The sequence below is a fragment of the Gambusia affinis genome, linkage group LG03 (assembly GCF_019740435.1).
Source record: "Gambusia affinis linkage group LG03, SWU_Gaff_1.0, whole genome shotgun sequence".
NCBI classification, from domain to species: Eukaryota; Metazoa; Chordata; class Actinopteri; order Cyprinodontiformes; family Poeciliidae; genus Gambusia; species Gambusia affinis.
This window is the reverse complement of record NC_057870.1, coordinates 22,361,025-22,379,724: the sequence shown is the minus strand read 5'-3', so window position 1 is coordinate 22,379,724 and position 18,700 is coordinate 22,361,025. Positions and strand designations below refer to the sequence as shown.

At 38.5% G+C, this 18,700-nt stretch overlaps 1 protein-coding gene across 3 annotated transcripts in view; it reads right to left on the bottom strand.

Annotated features, from left to right (window-relative positions):
- Positions 1–716: 716 nt before the first annotated feature.
- Positions 717–18,700, bottom strand: part of LOC122828390 (protein prune homolog 2-like) — a 37,885-nt gene continuing 19,901 nt past the window's right edge. The window contains exons 7-18 of one of the 3 annotated variants that reach the window (XM_044111901.1): positions 18,107–18,256; positions 17,545–17,873; positions 13,507–16,989; positions 10,528–10,968; positions 8,920–9,008; positions 8,182–8,403; positions 7,053–7,226; positions 6,497–6,596; positions 6,069–6,200; positions 5,013–5,099; positions 4,791–4,889; positions 719–2,210 (exon numbers count right to left, since the gene is read on the bottom strand). In XM_044111901.1, the coding sequence (XP_043967836.1) occupies positions 2,183–2,210; positions 4,791–4,889; positions 5,013–5,099; positions 6,069–6,200; positions 6,497–6,596; positions 7,053–7,226; positions 8,182–8,403; positions 8,920–9,008; positions 10,528–10,968; positions 13,507–16,989; positions 17,545–17,873; positions 18,107–18,256 (5,334 nt within the window). In that variant the 3' untranslated portion in view covers positions 719–2,182. Of the gene's footprint in view, positions 2,211–4,790; positions 4,890–5,012; positions 5,100–6,068; positions 6,201–6,496; positions 6,597–7,052; positions 7,227–8,181; positions 8,404–8,919; positions 9,009–10,527; positions 10,972–13,506; positions 16,990–17,544; positions 17,874–18,106; positions 18,257–18,700 lie in introns of all 3 variants that reach the window. The other 2 variants (XM_044111900.1, XM_044111902.1) reach the window with 2 other exon arrangements.

Here is an 18,700-nt window from a genome sequence, read left to right as displayed (position 1 = left end):
TGTCACTGTTGAACATATCTTTGAACATTTCTTCACATTTTGTTTATCATTTTTCTGTTCTTTCTAGACAAATAAAACATTAAAAATGCCCAATTAAAGACATTTTAGTTTACTTCATGCCTTTTGCTTCCCAACATCGTAGATGGTCAATCCAGATAGTCACGTTTTTAATAACTTTTGTAGGAATTGAAATCTTAATGGAAACTATTACATACAACACATTTGACTTTTTGTGATGTTTTTTCTCTTTAGTTTTTGCTTCATAGGAAACATGACCACAAACATCCACTGGCTTTCTCTTAAAAAACTATTTTGAGCATCACTGTTCCTTAAACTTGGTTAAATAGAGCAAACAGTTTTGAAGAAACAGTGACTACTCTGTTCTTGTTGCTGAGAATATGCAACTATTTCTTATTCCAAGAAATAGAAAAACAACTGACCTATAAATGTCAGAAAAAGTATTTTTCTTTCTTTTAATAAGTTTAACATGCAAAACTCTTATGTTTTGGATGTACAACAATTTATAAATCCCTTTTCAATAAAAAACTGAATACATTTTTGTTTTATGAAAATATTGTATGCTTAGTTTATTTGAGCAAATAAAATTACCCAATAGAAGATTTGGAAAAAGATTGATAAAGTATCTCAATGACAAAATAGAAACATTTAGCCTTTTGCCACTGTGTGTTAATATAAATGCTTCTGGAATAAAAACAAATAAAACACAACAAGCTAATGATTGGGAGGAAAATGTATTTATTGAAGTGCACAATTTTCTGATCTCTACAACAAAAAAAATAATTTCCAATCTCTGTCAGGTTTATTTGTATATTGTATTGTACAGAGAGCTTGTAAGACAATCAATAATGAAGAGGTTCTGAATGAAAATCTCTGTCAGCCAGAGTCAACATGTGAGTTTTATACCAGGGATAAGGAATCCAAAACATGGAAACAGTCTAATTCCCTTGTAGCTTTAGGGAAACACCTTCCAGCCTTTGTGTAGCCCAAACCTGCAACTGGTGAGAGTTAACAAGCATTTCATATAACCAGATCAGCATATGTGGTGGGAAATTAATTATTTTCCCACCACATATGCCAGTTACATATTAGCATTTATGAGTAAAAGCACACATTACTGAGTCTCCACCGTGGCTATTATCGTTGTATGAAGGAACATAAAGTACTTAAGTTTGTCGTCCAATGTTGTTCATCTTACACAAACGTTGAACTTCGACTACACCTCACATTCATCATAATGACGCCAGTGGTGAAGCCATGTTCCCTTTGCTGTCACCATCAATAAGTGATCGTTACAAACAGCTGACAGAAAGCATGGAGCACATTTGGAACATGGGGAAACTCCACTCCAATTGTTTTTCTCTGACAACCTTTCGATTTCAACACAGTAAATTCTGCTGACCATGTGGATGTTTTCACAGTGACAGAGTGTAGAGCAGCTCATTTTATTAATAAACAAATCAAGTGTTGACTTACATGTCTGCACACAGAAAAAAAACCACAACTTCGTAGTCAACAAAACGTCCTTATCTTTTATGGGGTCAACCACCTCTGCCTGTCAACATCATGCAAGTGCAGCTCCCACAGATTATAAAATAGTCCTAATATTTAAGTCCAATTTATTGTTTTTTCAAAAGCTTATTGACTGAGACTAGTCTAAACAGATTAAACAGCTAGTCTCTGCTTAATAGTTAAACAGAGACTTCTTAGAGATCTAACACAGCACAATACCCTGATGGTAGAGGGAGAGCAGACGCTTTCTGCGAATGTTGAGTTCAAACTGCAGCTGTGACTTCAGAAAATACACAATAGTATAAATACCTTTTAATATACAGTGAAGAATAGCTGTAAATGTGTTAATTATATTTAAATAAACACAAGGAAGAGATAGGGAATGTAGCTAAGTGGTGTGAAAATGGGACAAAGCTTTCCTCCCTTTCAGCACAGTGACAGTCTCCAACATCTATGAACCCTTTAATCAGAAACTCTCCACAAAGATCATACCATGTTGGCTTTATGGCACCATCCCCTCCGATTCACCAATAGTTGCAAGGCGACAACTATGTGCCGCACTAATCATGCTGCAAGCTTTCATACTCGGACATGCTGTGGCAGACAGTACAGCAAAATACAGGGAGAAACGAGGCCGCAGCCAAGTGTCTTCTCAAACAGCTGATTTCCCTTTGTCCACTCTGCAGGAGACAGAAGACAAAAAGGAGGAGGGGAACATTTACTGCAGGGAAACTTTTTCTTTGGGTATGAATTTGAGACAAAATATACCCTAAGTAGGACAAGGAAGCAAATGCTTTTATTTAACTCATAAAATGATAAAGTCCAAAGTCTCTGAGGCTCACATTTGTCTGACGTTTAAAATTAACCCGTGACTTTGATTTAAATCTCACCAGGGCAGCTTTTATGTTCTTCCATCCGTTTGGAAAAACAAAAGCTCAGTTTTTTTTATACAGTACAAGCATATTTTGCTTTCCTCATAAATGGTGGTCAGAACATGAAGCATTTATGAGAAATTTCCCTTCACCAAGATGCTTATGCTCCCTGCTAAATTTGCATTTGTTCTGCAGGTGTTTGGTTATCTCAACAGAGGCGGCCTGATCCTTATCATGTTTCAGTGATGTTTAGTTTGTGGCTAAATGACGCTTTAGTGCTGCACAGATTTACTGCTTACATTTGTCTTAAATATTGACTTGATAAGAGCGACTTACATGTCCTTGAGGATTTAAGTACCATTCTCATATTACATATTTTTCAAAAGAGAAGATTTGTTTGAAATGCAAAATAGTTTCTCAGTGGGACGAACACTGTTATTTTTCTATTGTTTATAACCCAACTCTGTTTTCCAGAACTTTCTACCTGACCTGTCTGCTGTGCTCCCAACCTTCCAGTTAGCAATTTTTCAGTTCCAGATCTAAAAACTATCAAACTATTAAATTATTAATTGACACACTGACTGACTGATGTTTAAAGTACAAGCTAATAAAATTTTTGTCGAAGGATCTTGTGTTTTTTTAGGCACTGCAGCAACATCTTCGCTAAAATAGGTTGTTTCAAACTGCAGCCTTAACAGTGATACTTTTAGTGTTACAAGAACTACTTAATATAAAATTATTAGTGCATACTTTACTGATGATCATAATTAATAAACAAAGCATAGCCGAAAGTTAATGTGATCTGTAATTGCTTCAACACTAGGTCGGAAAGAGTTAGTAATGGTTAACGTTAACAAGAGATGAATAAAAATATCATGAAAATGCATTTTCATATCATGCATTTTTATTGCTGTTAAACAAGCGGTGGCTTGTTCTAATCTTCCAGGAGCCATCGTGGTTTTCTGCCTGTCTTGTATTCTTCCACAGAGTTTTTTCACTGAATATCTCTATATCTGATGAATACAAATGGTCAGCCGATGTAATCAAGCCGACATGACTTGCTAACATCAATTTATTTTTTCTTTTTCTTGTGGCATTTTCTGCTTTGACAGCACTCAGTCTTTCTATAAGACTGGAAGTCTAGACAATCTGGCTGACTGTAGAAAATACTTGATAAATAAAAATGCGTCTAGTATTTGTGTGTTTACTAAAAATTTGATTAGCTAAATATTTTAGCTAATCAACCTCCTCTGCTCATGGTTCTCTAGTAGGCAATTCTCATTTGTAATTGACCACTTTTATTTTTTCTCCCTTCATCAGTCATAAAGTAAATGTGGTTAGGAAGAAAGGCATAGTGTTTATAGTTTTTTGGTACAAATCAATGGATCCCGATGAGAGCATTTTTTTATTAGAAAATCACATGATACAAATAAAAGAAGAAACAAACTGGGAGACAAAAAATGGACGTTAAGGGCTTAATTGAAATATTCAGACTTGTAAAATAATAATCATTTCTGGTACACACTGCAAGTTATTAGTAGCTCTGAACATTTTTTAAAAAGTTTTGGGAAAAAGTGAAAATCTTGGTTATTTTATTTGTGAACAATAAACACCAGAATTAAAGTTACTCAACTGGAGTTAAAATAGCTGAGAATCTTTACCATGTAGGAACTTATTATCTTATCAACCCCAGGAAGTCAGCTTGTTCCTGGTTTGGACGCTGGTCCTCTAAAGACAGAGGGAAGTTCTACAGAATCCGGAGGCAGACTTGCTTTGTATGCGGTACTGAATTTGACTATTATCGCACGCTAACAGAGGCAACTTGCTGTTTGTGACACACGAGTTCAAAATGGATAGTTCACACTGAAAGTCAGGTCCTGGACTAAGAGAAATATTAAAATGTAAAAAAGCAGCTGATTTTAGGACAGATGCAGGAAAGTCAAATGTTTGTCTTCACAAAATGAGCAGACTATTATCATGGAAACTTTTCACACAGTTACGTCCTGCAGTCCTGCAGTCCTGCCTATCAGTCAGGTTTAGGCTTGCAGATAAGATGTGCAAGACTGCAAGCTCGTGGGTCCATGGCGTAGTGGATAGCGCGACCCACGTTTGGAGGCCTTGAGTCATTGACGCAACTGTCGCGGGTTCGATTCCCGGACCCGTCGACATTTACCGCATGTCTTCCCCCCCTCTCCTGTCAGCCTACTTTCAAATAAGGGACACTAGAGCCCACAAAAGACCCCCTGGAGGAAAAATAAAAATTTGCAAGATTGGAGCCTGATGCAATTTCCCTTTCAAAATATTCAAATAATCTGGTCCACATACACAGAGGCGTCATGCGTTATTATTCACTCCCGATAGTTTTACTTAGTGCTGACAAAGACTCACTTCATGATGCTGGGAGGAATGTGGACGTACTCCATTGGGATTATTTCTCCGAGTTCCTGCAGGCTGTGAACATACTTGATCTTACTGCTGAACTTTGAGCTGTACAAAAACAGGTATCAAAAAGATTTCAGTGTAAGTCAATATCCAGTGCTGTATGATGATATTCATTGTTGCATTTTATGTCCGTATTGTGTGTAAGTAAATTGTGAGTAACAGTGAGACCTTATGAAGGGCCTGGTGAGTCCCAGCAGAGTTCGAATAAACCAGGAAGGATGGACAATGATGAACATCTTCAGGTTTTTCTTCAGTCTGCAACAAAACAAGAGAGTAAACTAAACATCATGAAGAATATTGAGACAAACAGCTTTGTCCACACTCTCTGAAGATATTTTAAAGTTTTTCTGTGGACCGTGACTGCTTTTTGATTAACTTTTTGTTTAAAACCTGACCATAACATATTGAGCATGTCTGCTAAAAAAAGTGGGGAAACTGGATCCGAGATGCATCAATCTTTTAGGATAAATTATGTTTATATTTCTTATGATAATTTGCTTATATGCATAAAAATGATTACTAGTTAAATCTCCAATGCATACAAATTTGTTATAGTGGACTATACTAAAGCCTTCTTTAAATTTGCATATCAAATTGCAGTTAAGGACTCTACGGAGAGTTAGCTGGGCAGTCGGAGTTGAGCCACACAGTTTTTTGACCTCTTTCTCTCTTGTTTACTCTTTATTATTTTGTGGAAAAGTAACTTTTGTACCGTTTTTATTTCTGAAGTAAACCATTTAACTTTATCAAGAGGATCCAGTCAAGTTTTTTTTATCGTTTCTTCATCAAGTGGAACCAATGGGAAAGACGAAGAGAGTCAAGCTTATGGCTTCATTATTTAGGAATCTACACCTATTGTTTGCCAGGTTTTCAGTTTTGACTGTTAAAAATTATGTTTTTGCTTAGAAAGACCTCAAACCTTCTCTTGTAATCTTAAAATAGATAACACCATCAATTTTTATCCTATTTTGATCTCAATTAGAGAAAAATGTTTCTTAAACTATAAAATATTCACTGGTAGACAACGACAATACATATTAATTTACAGTGTTGGCTTGTGAGAAAACTTCACAAAAAACGTAACCGCAGATCATTTAGTTGTCAATTACCTGAAAACTATCTGAAATTATTTTAAGACCTAAAATAGGCTTGGATCTTAAAAATGTCCGATACGTAATCAGATCTTGTAGAAAATGAGAAAGCAAGCACTTGTGTAATGATTACCTTCGGTCTATCATCTGGTAGCACCTTTTCATCCAGGTGAAACCCGGCATTCTTCTTCGAGGAGTGGCTCCATTCAGGTACACGATCATGTAATCCTCTGCCACCATTAGCTCTAATGTACTTATTACATACCTGCAAGAAGAAGGAAAACGGACCTGGATTTATCACGTTACCATCATAACAATAAGAAAATAATAATGGTTCATAATATCATGGCATTCTGGGTCTAACATTGTTGGTTTTAAATTAATGAGAAAATGCTTCTTCATTTCAGCATCACTTTCTAGGGCCAGTCCAGGAAAATATCAAACCCCAGATCTTATGAAGCTAATGCAGTGAATTAATTAATGGTTTTGATATTGGATGTGGGCATCATGGCTGCTCTGACTGTTTACATGAAATCAGGGAGATTGGAACGTTTAACTTACAGAAAAAGGTTTTCCATGACATAGTTATAATTTTCACAATCACTGTCTGGCAGGAAGCAAGCTGCAAACACGATGATGGCATTCTTTTCAGCATAGTAACCTGCAAAAAAAGGAAAGTCACCACGTCAGTTCTCAGGTTGCAGAAATTTGTTAAACAGCTTTTTTTATTTCCATATTTACTAACTCTGAAACAAAAAGGACATTCAGTGAGCAGACTTTTCAGTTTGACACAAATAATGTTGCAGTCATACGTCAAAGAGGAAACGGAAACACAGATATAGCACTGAGAAGCAAGTAAAAAGCTTCTCTTTATTATCCAACATCAACCTAAATGGATAAAATTACAGAAAAGAAGCTTAGGAAGAAATACAGAGTTCAGTGACAAAATATACAAATACTGACACGAACTTAAACCAGAAAAGGTTCAGCATTTTTCCACATGACGACATGAATCTACAAAACAAAGGATGAAGCTTCTCTGAACCCGTTCTGGAAAATTGTGAGACAATAACATGAAGTCATGGAAAACTGATGCCAACCATTTGTGTTTCCATACCTCCATGGGAAATGACTTTCTTGTATGGCTGAATGCATTTCATATCAATGCGATGCTCCTGCTCTCCAATCACCACACTCCTCCACAGCCGGTCGTCTCCCCTTTCCTCTCCTCGACGCTCTGCTGCGGCATCACCTGACGCTGCCCCTGCTCCCAAACCAGCCTCTTCTGACTCTGTTGTTGGTGACATTAATGACGCCAGAGAAATATCAAATAAGGGAGAAACTTTGAAAACAGATACGGCTGTAAACCAATACTCCAGGCTCACAGAAAACTGTCCAATCCTTCATCTGAAAATGAAAACAGTTTCACATAACTAAACACCAGCCAAGACATGTTGAAATCTGAAAGTCACAGCACTCCACAAATATGGTCTTTATCAAAGAGAAAGAAAGCTGATGTTGATTGAGAATCATCAGAAGTCACAATTTTAGTAGGGAATCAGACCAAAACTGAACTTTCTAAAAAATATAAATCTGCACATTACCATGGACTCCTTTTTCCATTTGGAATGTGGTGGTGGCAGCATCATGATGAGGAACTCCTTTTTTTTTATTTTTTTATTTACTTTTGCAGGGACGGGGAAGCTGAACAATGTTTATAGGGAGATGGCGCTAAACATAGAGCAATCCTGGAAGAAAAGCTATGAGAGGCTGTGAAAGACTTCCACCTTCCAGTCCTAAACTTACAGCCAGAACAACAAATGAGTTTAGATCAAAGCAAATTCCTGTGTTAAAATGAGTAAATCAATGTTCAGATCAAACTCAAACTGACATTCTGCAGCAAAACCTCACAACTGATGTTCACAGATACCATAAACCTACAGTTACTTTTCATATTTCTCAGTCTCCAGATGTTACAAGGCTTTTCCACAAAAAGCTCTCAGCTGCAACTTCAACAGAAGCTAATTATGTCAAGTATCTTATAACCATATATAGTTTTGGTTGCACCTTACAAATCCTCTCAATAAAATTGTGTTGGTCTATCATATAAAATCCCAATTAAATAAATTGAGCTTTTTGTGTTGCTTTGTGATAAATGTGATATACTTTGAGGGGTATGAATACTTTTGTAAGACCCTCATGCTCATGTGCCGTATTTGCATCGAGTCTTTGGGCTTGTATCTTACCCTGGACATTCATTTCGAGTGAATCTGTCTCATCAGGTGTGTCTATCCCATCTATGCTGGCATCCAGATCGTCTCCAGTGTCCAAGGCATCATCATCCGTGTCCAGAGCATCTTCTGACAGAAGAGACTCTTCACTGCGCTCCAGTGAAAGGTTCATTGGCGGAGCCGACAGCTTCCTCCTTTGGTTTGATCCAGCTGAAGTGTCTGCTGAAGAGGAGGGATCTGTACAACGATTTCAGTGGCATAGTTGGTATAGAAATATTCTTGAAAGATGCCAGGAACAGACAGCGATGCTAGTATGACACCCAGTCGTAACTGTAGGCTGTTGGATAAACTCTGGAAAATAGATTAATTCTCATCTGGATTAAAACTTTTCATTACTTCTCTTTATTCTGCCACTGTAATGCAATGTTTCTTTATTTTTTGTTGTTGTGTGTTTGTTAATATTATTGATATAACAATGAAAAGTGTGAGCAGGATCCAGATTTACATAGTACCAAAATTTTCAGTCAGAGTGAAAAACATTTCCTTTATTTTTTTTTTTTAATTTCCCGTCTGCCCTAAAATTTATTTTCTTTATTTCATCCTTTATTTCACATCAGTAATGATTCCCTTTTGAGGGCTTTTATTTTTGCCTTTTTACTACTATAAACCTCCTTTAACAACTAAAACACACACAGAAGATTTTGAGAAGTGAAAACAATACAAGTTTTGTTTTTCTGTTTTCTGTTTATTTACCTTCTCTGTCTTCCAGCTTCTCAGCTGCTTCTTCACTGGAGTCCATCTTCATTATCGTTGCTGCTTCACCTTCTCCTTGATGGAAGTTTCTGCTCAGAGGCAAAGAAATACAATAGTGAGCCAGGACATAAACTATCATTGCTATGACTAATGCCACCAGAGGCACAACTACACACAGTACAGGGACAAACAAGGCAAAGACAACCATCTATCTCCAAAGCAAAAGAACAGAACTGTTCCCATGACACTGAATAAAACGGAATCTAAAATCCATTCATTTGACTCAAGACATGAAGGATTACAGACGTGACAAAGCAGATGGAGAGAAACTGACCCGCTGCTTCATTCCCAGGCTGCACGTGTGGGCTGAGAACACAATACCGTGCAGTGTTACCACCTCCCTCCAACTATAGCCCCTCTAATAGATTCTGATTAGCATACAGACCGCTAACAATGGAGAAAAGCACTACAGAGACGCCTGGACACACAGAGACACAGATAAAGACACATGCACAAGTTTGTTTTTTTTCCCGTTTACAGAAATTTAGATTGTTACCTTTTTGTCATCACAGTGTCCTCCGAACCAGACTTTCCACAGAAGGTCACATGACTAGTTAATTAGGGGAAAGGCCTATTGTGCATGTATGCAAATAGATGCACACACACACAAGCAGTGATAAACAGGGGAGGGTCATGCATCCCAAAGAGGGGGCGGGACATTATTCCAGTGTGGGACAAAATGAGCACAATACTGGAACTACTAATGGGAACAGTATGACCAGTGCAATCTTTAACGAAGACTTACCTAAAAACAGGCTTTATTTTAGCATCTCATTAGAAAAAAAAAGTATTTTATGAAGGCATAGAACAGTAGATTTATTGTCTTTTCCTACTACTTTTGTAATTTTTAGACCCCGTCAAAAGCATTTTCTGAAGCTAGTATAGTTGAAAAGAGTGTGCCGACATCGTGTAAAACTCCATGGATTTAAAATGGGACGTGACTCAAGCTCAAATGTGTGGGAGGGTGAACAAGCAAACACCTTTGCGAATGCAGCGTACCTGAAACGATGGAAACCTGTCATGAAACAAGGGCTCAGATAAAACCTCAACGCATGAATATTGAAGGCTGTGCAGTGAATGTCAAGTCAATAATTTTCAGACTGTTACAGTCATTTTTATGAAATGTTTCTGGAAAAAATATATAAAAACTTGAAAAATTATTGAGAGCATGAGGGAATTTTTCAATTATGGGGCCTTATCTGCAAAGATTCCAAATAAGAAGCGGTGAACTGTGCGAAGAAAATTTTTTTTTATGTGCAATAAGTGGGTGCACAGGATCTACGAAGACTGACTGTGCACAGGATTAAAGGAACAGTGGTGCAGACTGCAACAGAAAGTCATTATGCTGGAGGTATAATAACGATAGGAGTGATGCACAAAACTTTGGTCAATCACAAATAATGTTTTTTGTTAATTAAAATGCAATAATTTGTATTTTTTTTTTTTAAGGCAGATTGTTATTTTCACTTTCAACATAAATCGTATTGGATAATTGAAAAGGATGCAATAAAAATCCAGAAATGGAACTTATTTTCTGGAGCAACTCACCTTGACAGACGAAAGTGAACATATCCTTGTGATACATATCGAGCACTATCTTCTGTCCCGAGGTTTCCACCAGCTTCATATTGAGAGTACTGGAGTTCGGAGCTGCTCGTGGGTCCTTCCACATGTGTGTCGTCAGTGATGTACTGACACTTAAAATGCAGGCTTTGATGGGCGCTGGCTCCAGTTTGGTTCTCGACCTGCTCGGCTCTGAAATACTCAGCTTGTGCATCGGTTGTGAACTCAGCGTAAACGTCTGAGGTGCTCTGAGGCCTTTCAGGCTTGGTTATCGCACAGGGTTGGTGAACATGCTGGTTTTCAGTTCTTTGGTCGATGTGATGGTAGTTGTACCCATACTTGTTTTGAACAAGACTTGTGTTCACAGCAGATGCAGCATTTTCATTAATCGACTGAGATGATGACTGACACATTCTGTCTTGGTGTCTTCTGTTACGGGGATAAGGGATCTGGGATCAGTGCAAATGCATATGGGACACAGTGACACTCATTCAACAATACCTCACTTTAATTTTAGAAAATGCTTCATACTTTATATCTAAATTATTTAAAACAATAATATTACCCAATTTGAACGCACAAAGTGTGGTTCAATGAAACAATGTCACCAAGTTTAAAAACACTTTGGATGCATCTGTTTAACTAATAGAAATATTTATACAAATAAAATAACCACTTTTGCATTATTCTGATTCTCTGGCATGAATTACAGAGTAACTAAAGAAGAAAAGAAAAGGATTTATCTTATCAGTTTTGCATGTTTACTTTGAGAACTCAAATAATCTGTTGGAAAATCCAGTGGATTTATGTATTTATGTGTTAAGGATCTTTAGTAGGGGTCTGTTTTTATATTTTTGCAACGTATTCTCTTGCTCATCATAATCCAAAAACAGAAGCATGAAATTTCTGCAGTTATTAGAATGATCTGTTGATGGCAGTACTGCACAGGAAACAAACAAAGCAATTGCCCTCAGAGACATCATTGAGGGAGAGAGATACATGTATTAAACTTTTCTTATTTCTCTTCACTGGGTCTCCTTTTAGCGTCTGAATTCTTTTGCTGTGACCTTTCCTTCAATCTTTACATTAAATCCTTAGGAATATCTCAGTTTTTGATGTCCTGTTGGAGGACAGGACATCAAAATCTTTGTCCTTCTGCATCTCAGAAGGACAAGAAGACCTTCTGATGAAGTATAAGCTGGGATGCTTTGTTTGGATCAAACTATAAAAGTGACAACGCATTAATGCTGAAGATTTAAATTAAAATCTAAATGCTACACTCTTCTTGTTTGCAAAATTGTCATTGCGACAGACAGTAAATAAATACATTTGTATACATAATCAGAGTCCATTTCTTCAGGCCATCCTACAAAATGTTTGAAAGATGAATAGTTTAGCTGACTGGTATGACAACATTATCCACTTTAAGATGTAAAAGTTGCTGGTCCCACATGATTTTATTCCATATTTAAGAGGCCATTTGATTATAAAACACCAAACCAGAAGTCGCCAATATAATTCATCCAATGCATCCTGGGATCTAGGAATCAGGTGAATATATTCCAACTATATAGAACTAAAATTAGTTTTTGCATCACATGACATATAGAAAAAATTTATTGCATCATTGTTGAGAGTTGACAATATACTTGAAGTGTATTTTCAAAGTTTATAACACTGCATCTCAGAAACGATTATCTAAACTGAGTGTGAGTATCTACAACTTCTGGTTTGCCAAATACACCAACATATAACACTTTCAAGGATAATTGCACATATTATTTTGGCAATACAGATAAACTTATATTTTGCAAAATAGAATTAGGGTTGGTTGGAGGAAAAAAATTGTTATTTTTCTTTTCTATTATGCATAAGGTCAAGAACTAAATTCAAGAATAATGTTGAGAAAAAAAGTTAAATTATTTTCTGTCAAGACAAAAATATTAAGTATAAAGTGGAAACAAAATGTAGAAGAAAAGGTGGGATCCTGAAACTGTTGTGTTCTTTCTAACCCATATTTGTTTATATGTTAGCAGAAACATAGTTTCTTGTTATTCAATCTTATAAAGTATAAAGTATGAAGTTAGGAGGCCTGGGTTTGCTGCCTGGCTGTCGTAGGTGTTGTGCCAGTGTCATTTTGGCTTTCTTATTGACCTATTTCTTTTCCACTTTTTTCTCTTCTTTCATCTTTAATCTTAAAATAAGTATACGTGATCCTAACATTCCCACATACTACTTAGATGCAAACAAAATATACCCAATTATGTTTTAAAAACCTCTGCCTTTCAGCTTAAAGCCCCGCAGAAATGCATTACCAATGCAAAATTAAAGCCACATGGACAAGGTATTCTCTGTTGCACCTGATTTTACATATGGAAACTTTGCTAATACACATGTATGCCAGCACCTTGTTAGAAAACAAGGGGAGCCATTTCCATAAGCAGTGGAGGGGCTCCAGCTGTAATGAGGCAGGTAATGCATATTTAATGAGGCGTAAACTGATTATAAAAAAACAAAACGCAGAGCTGCAGATCAAACCTTGATGCTAAACACACATCATATGGACACAGATACGTTTGTACAGCTCTTTATCGCCTCACATCAATACAGGCATAGATTCCCATTACCCCATTGATATAGCACCCATTTTTCACTCATCCACCCCACATGTGTACACACACACACACACACACACACACACGCACACACGCACACTTCACTATACCCATATCAACTGTCCAGATCAATTAGAACAGGGTTGTCAGTGACGCCAATTTTTGTTTTTTCCTGAAAGACTCAAGTGAAAATCTTGACCCAGCAGAAAACATGAAAAATAGGATGGAATATATGAAAATTGAAAAAAATAAAATAAAAGAAGCTAAGAATATACTGAGGTATCTTCCCTGATTTTAAAGAAATAAAACCCATTTATTAGATCAATATTTTGTTTGTGGGGAAGCTTACCTTAAAACAGGTGAATCGATGTCTCCAGAAGCTTCATGATCTTCAATCTGTTGCTCCTCCATCCTTATAAATTGTGAATCATAGTAGGCCTCTACTAGAAACCCATCATTCTTTTGTTCAATAGTTTCTAAATCTGTTTGTTGAAACATGGGAGCTTCAATAAGGTCCTCAGTAAAACTCAAGAGGTCAGGAAGTTCAAACTCTTCTCTTTCTTTTCTTTCATGTGGTTCCTCTGAGCAACATTTTGGCAGGGCAGTGGACTCTGTATCATCATCTTCATGCTCCTCTTCCATTAAATCTCCAGAAAATGGTAAGCCAAGTCCTTTATCAGTGGAAAAACACAGCTCATTTACTGGGGAATTTACCAGTGAGCTGTTTTGAGAGACTGAACTGTTAGAGAGCGCTGGGGACTGGGCTTCAGATGTTGCTTGAGGTGCGTCCTGACTGACTAACTGGCCTCCCCAGAGTTTAAAGTCAGCCAAAGAAGCAGCGCTTGGTGGAGGAGCCAGTGGTGATTGCCCACCTTCATCAGAATCCTCCATGGAGATCTGTGAATGGACATAGACTTCCTCTCTGGTCTTCAGGAAATGGTCAGACGGATATCTTAGGGAAGGAGACACACTTTTGGCAGCTAACCCAGACTCATTTTCAGAGTTTGATTCTTCTGTTTGTCTAAAATTTGATTGGTGGAAAGCTTCAGAGATCTTTTTTGATTGGTCAGAGGTGGACGTTCCTGGCAGTATGTGATGGTCAGGGTTATAATCAAGGCTGGATTGGTAAGGATCAGATGACATGGATTTGCTTTCAGCTCCTCTGGTCTGTTGTCGACTGCTTTGCTGAGTATTCTCCAGGTGTTCATCATGTGCAGATTTGGTGTGAGATCTCAGTGCAGTGGCAGCATAGGAGAGCATGCTGAATGTCTCCATGGGGCTCCGTTTTACTTTAGATTGCTTGTCTTCCTGTGTAATCTCAGTTGCAGACTCCCTGTTAGTTTCCTTTACTGCTCCAGGCATGACAATGTACTCCATTTCTAATGTTGAGAATGAGTCTCCATCAGAACTGGTCTCATGGTAATTCTGATGACCTGAGTGAAAACTGCTAGGGCTACTTTGTGTTTCTCTTTCGCCCATTGGAGAACAGCTCAAAGATATTCCTTCTACTATTTTGTTTTCTTTTTGGTCCAGCTCTTGGTTTTCAGCTGGAGATCCCTCCTGTACATTGTTGGCCATTTTGATGGTCAGATCTAATGATGAGGCTGAGTCTGATCCATCATGTCTCTTTGATAGATGGCCGTCTCCATCAAAATGGCTTAGAGAAAGTGACTGGAGAGTCTGAACTTGGGTTTTAGCATCTTCTCTGGGATTTTCTGAAACGAGCAGAGTGACAGTAGACTGATCTACTAAAACAAATGGAGAATGCTCACTGGATTGTTCCATCCAATCAGTATCCTCAAAGACATCACTGCTGGTGTTTTTGGACTTACTCTCAACTGGACCTTCTGTGCTACCTGTAAGATTATCAAACTCTTTGTCAAATACAAATATTTGGTTTTTTGTACGATCTCTGTCTAGATCTGCCTGTGTTTCTCCCAGAGGATCAGTTCTCTGATTCTGAAAAAGTCTGGGTACTGCTATAAAAGGGCTAGATTGCTCCTCTAGGTGTATCAGGTCCACTACAGGGCTGGCAAAGTTGTCAGGGGAGGATGCCCGGCTCCATCCCCCAGCTCCGACATTGTCGTATTCAGAGGTGGATGTGACCATGCCATGAACAGGTAATTCCCATAGGTCAGTGCTTCTGTGAGGTGAAGATTCAACATCTGATTGTGCAGAACCCAAGTTCCCAATTCCAGTTTCTAAAAGCTCTCTCTGAACACTTTGCATCTCCTCCCCCTGTGATCCACTGTCAGCTGTTTCTATGACTATTTTCACATTGTGCTCAACACCTCTACACTCATCATCTTCGGGTGACTGAAGGTCCCCTTTTTCCTCAGTCTCAGGAGAAGAATTAGCTACCAACGATCCGACACACGGCAGATCTTTTTCATGTTCAGGTCCTTCGGGGGTCGTTGTTGTAGAGGAGCTTTCTTCCTGAATGGTGGTGTTCCACATCGCCATGCCACCATCAGAATATCCCAGTGGACTTTCCAGTGATGCATCTTTCCCCATAACAGAGTTCAGCCCACTAAAGGATCCTGCATTTTCAGATAAATTGTCTGGGGTAGTCAGAGGTGAGAAACTGTCGTCCTTAATTGTCATATTCCACATATCCAGAGATTCAGGGTACGAGGTGGTGGTTCTGCTGTCGGATTTCAGAAATCCCTTTTGGGCCGAGTACGTCCAAAAGTCTAGGAGCTCCATTTGTTGGCCTGGTCTTTTACCTTCATCCTCTTCTTTAGAAGTTTCTGGTGTTAAAGTGTCTAGGGTGAGTTTCTTTTTCAATACAGAGGGTGTTACATGTTTTTCTGCAGTAGCATTGGGTTTTAAAAACACACCATCTTCAGGTGGCGTTAACTGAAGATCAGCCAAGGTTGCAGGGTCCCACTGATCCCTAAGAACATAGTCTGGATTCCAGTTTTGACATGTTTCAGTCTGCTCAGTGATCAAACTAAGCTGAGGTTCAAGAGTCTTTGCCCTCTGACACAAAGCACCTGGCTTTGATATTTGATCTACAGTATCTCTTTCTGTTGCATCACCCATTGAGTCTTTTACTTCATTTAAAACATTCTGAGGACTGCCTGAGCTACTAACCTTATTTAATGCACTAATGTCACTGGAGAAAGCTGCTCCTTGTGTTTCACTGCTCAGGTCATCCCAAGTCTCTGATAGGGATGATGATACACTGTCTTTGTGCTGTAGGCCATTGATCCTCTCGACAACATCTTCTGGGAAAAACCTGACACCACAACTGCTGGGCGGGCGGCTACCTACCAGGCTGTTCACGGGAGTTGGAGGAACCATTGTGTCCATCATCTCATTCCCGTAGATCTGACCGTGGTGATCAATTGACGAATTTCTACTTTCTAGCCCTCCTATAGAGTTTGGAGCAGAGAAATCAATCAAGCTCATCTCATCAAGCTCTGATAAGCTAGAGCTTCCAGCTCTTCTTTCCACTTCATCAACTCCTTCTAGAGAATCCACCAGTTCTCCTTCCGCTGGCAGTGGCTGGTCCCTGCTATGAAGTGGGTCAAAGCTAAATAAATTGAAATTGTCTTTCTTATTTTTGCTGGAGCGGTGCTTCCTCCTCTCAGGTGGGACCGGAGGGGAGAGAGATGAAAACCCCAGAGGAGAAGGGTTCCTCAGAAGGAGCAGTCCTGGTCCGCCAGCCGGACCTTCACCTGCTGGACTGTCGTCACTCAGGAACACAGAGCTCTCCTTGGAGGAGCGGCTGCTGCGGATGGTGGTCATACCGCTGTCCGGGCTCAAGAGCTCCCCACTAGCACCGACTCCCACAGCTCCCATCTCCTCTTCACCCACTGGAATCTCCCTGTTTACAAAAATAAAGTCAAACTGTGGCAGTATTGTTTAAGTCATAATTAAGCATAGTGAATCCCAAAAGAGTACAAATCCCTGTTAAAATGCTAATGTTTTTGGGACAAGACCATAATAAATAATCTCAAAACTTCTACACTTTAATGAGACATTTACTCTGTAATTTAATGGAGGAAAAAACAAAAAAACAAGCAAAAAAAAACTTGCAATAATCCAGTTATAATCTCAACAAATATTTTTCAGCATACTACATCTTAATTTAATCTTTCCCAACCTTATTTTGTCCACAGTCTTCTTCAGACAAACAAACTGGACATAGTTCTGGACTCTATCTAGGGCTGGAGTCGGCAACCTTTATGATCCTAAGAACCATATTTAAATAATACTTGTTCCAAGCTTATTGCTTTTCAGTCCAACTGTACAAGTAATGCGGCACATCACAGCCAGAATAAATTCAAACCTAATTTATAATGGCCTACTCTCTTCGACGTTACAGACTATATCTTTTAACAGGGGTGTGTACAATTTTGAGGTTGAGTGCATTTAATACCTTGCTTCTGTTGCCACATCTCCGTTGCCATCTGCCCTCTCTGTGTCAGATCCGTCCATGTCGTTGATGCCAGATGATCCCTGGGAAAACTCCACGCTGCCTGCTACTCCCTCTGTGGAGGAAGTCCTGCTGCTGGGGTGGCAGCCTAATACAGAGTTTCGCCGGTTCACAAAGTCCTTCAGGATGCTCTGGACGTCTTCCAGCAGCAGAGGAAGAGTACCAGAAGGGCCGGATGTGATTATTGGAATGTGGTAGACCTGGAGATTTTCCCTTTCTTCTGTTTCACCAGAAAAAGACCAGCTGGACGACTCCTCCAGCTCAGCGCAGATCTGTAATCAGAGCCAGTAAATGGTGACATCCTGTTTTTTCTAGTTGCGTTTTTTTAATTTAAAATTACATTTACAGCAAAGGTCATCACCAAAAATACACAATGTGACATTTTTACTGGTAGTATTCTGGATTTACACTAAACTAGAACTTTTTGCTGATTTTCTCAGGAGGTTTTAATGAACACAAAAGATTTTGAAAAAAAGTTTTTTTCCACAGACATGTTGGAATTTACCTGGTTTAGGATATCTGTGTTGTTTGAGTAGACAGCCACCTGGTGGCGAGGGTGATGAACTGCATCACTGATGGACAAAACTGCCACAAGAGCATCGTAGCCATTCTGGTGACAGAATAATTTCAGGTCATCCATGTAATGATGCCAGTCCTGAAGGTGAGAGGGGGAAGAAAAAAAAAAAAAAAGCAAAAATATGACACCATTTCTTTCTACTCATCATAATATTACAGATACATTTTTTTGATTCCAAACATTTTGCTTACATCTGTTGCCAACTTTGCTACTTTTATTGCACATTCGATTTAATTTTATTTAGTAAAAGTAGTTTCAAGTGTGTCTTCATCTGTAGTAATGAGAACGAAGCTGTCAAAGTGCGCAGAGGGGTAGAAAGATACTTTGTGATTTATTGTCTGGAAATTAACTGTTTGCTCTTAAAACAGCCACCATGCACAGATTATGGTAATTCAGTGACATCCTCTGTGATTGATGGATAGAAAGTTGCATTAATTAATTGTTTTGTTTGTCAAGGGAACTTGTTTTTTCTCGCTCCCTCTGAAATGATTAACAACAGTGTTACTGCAATCATAATTTGCC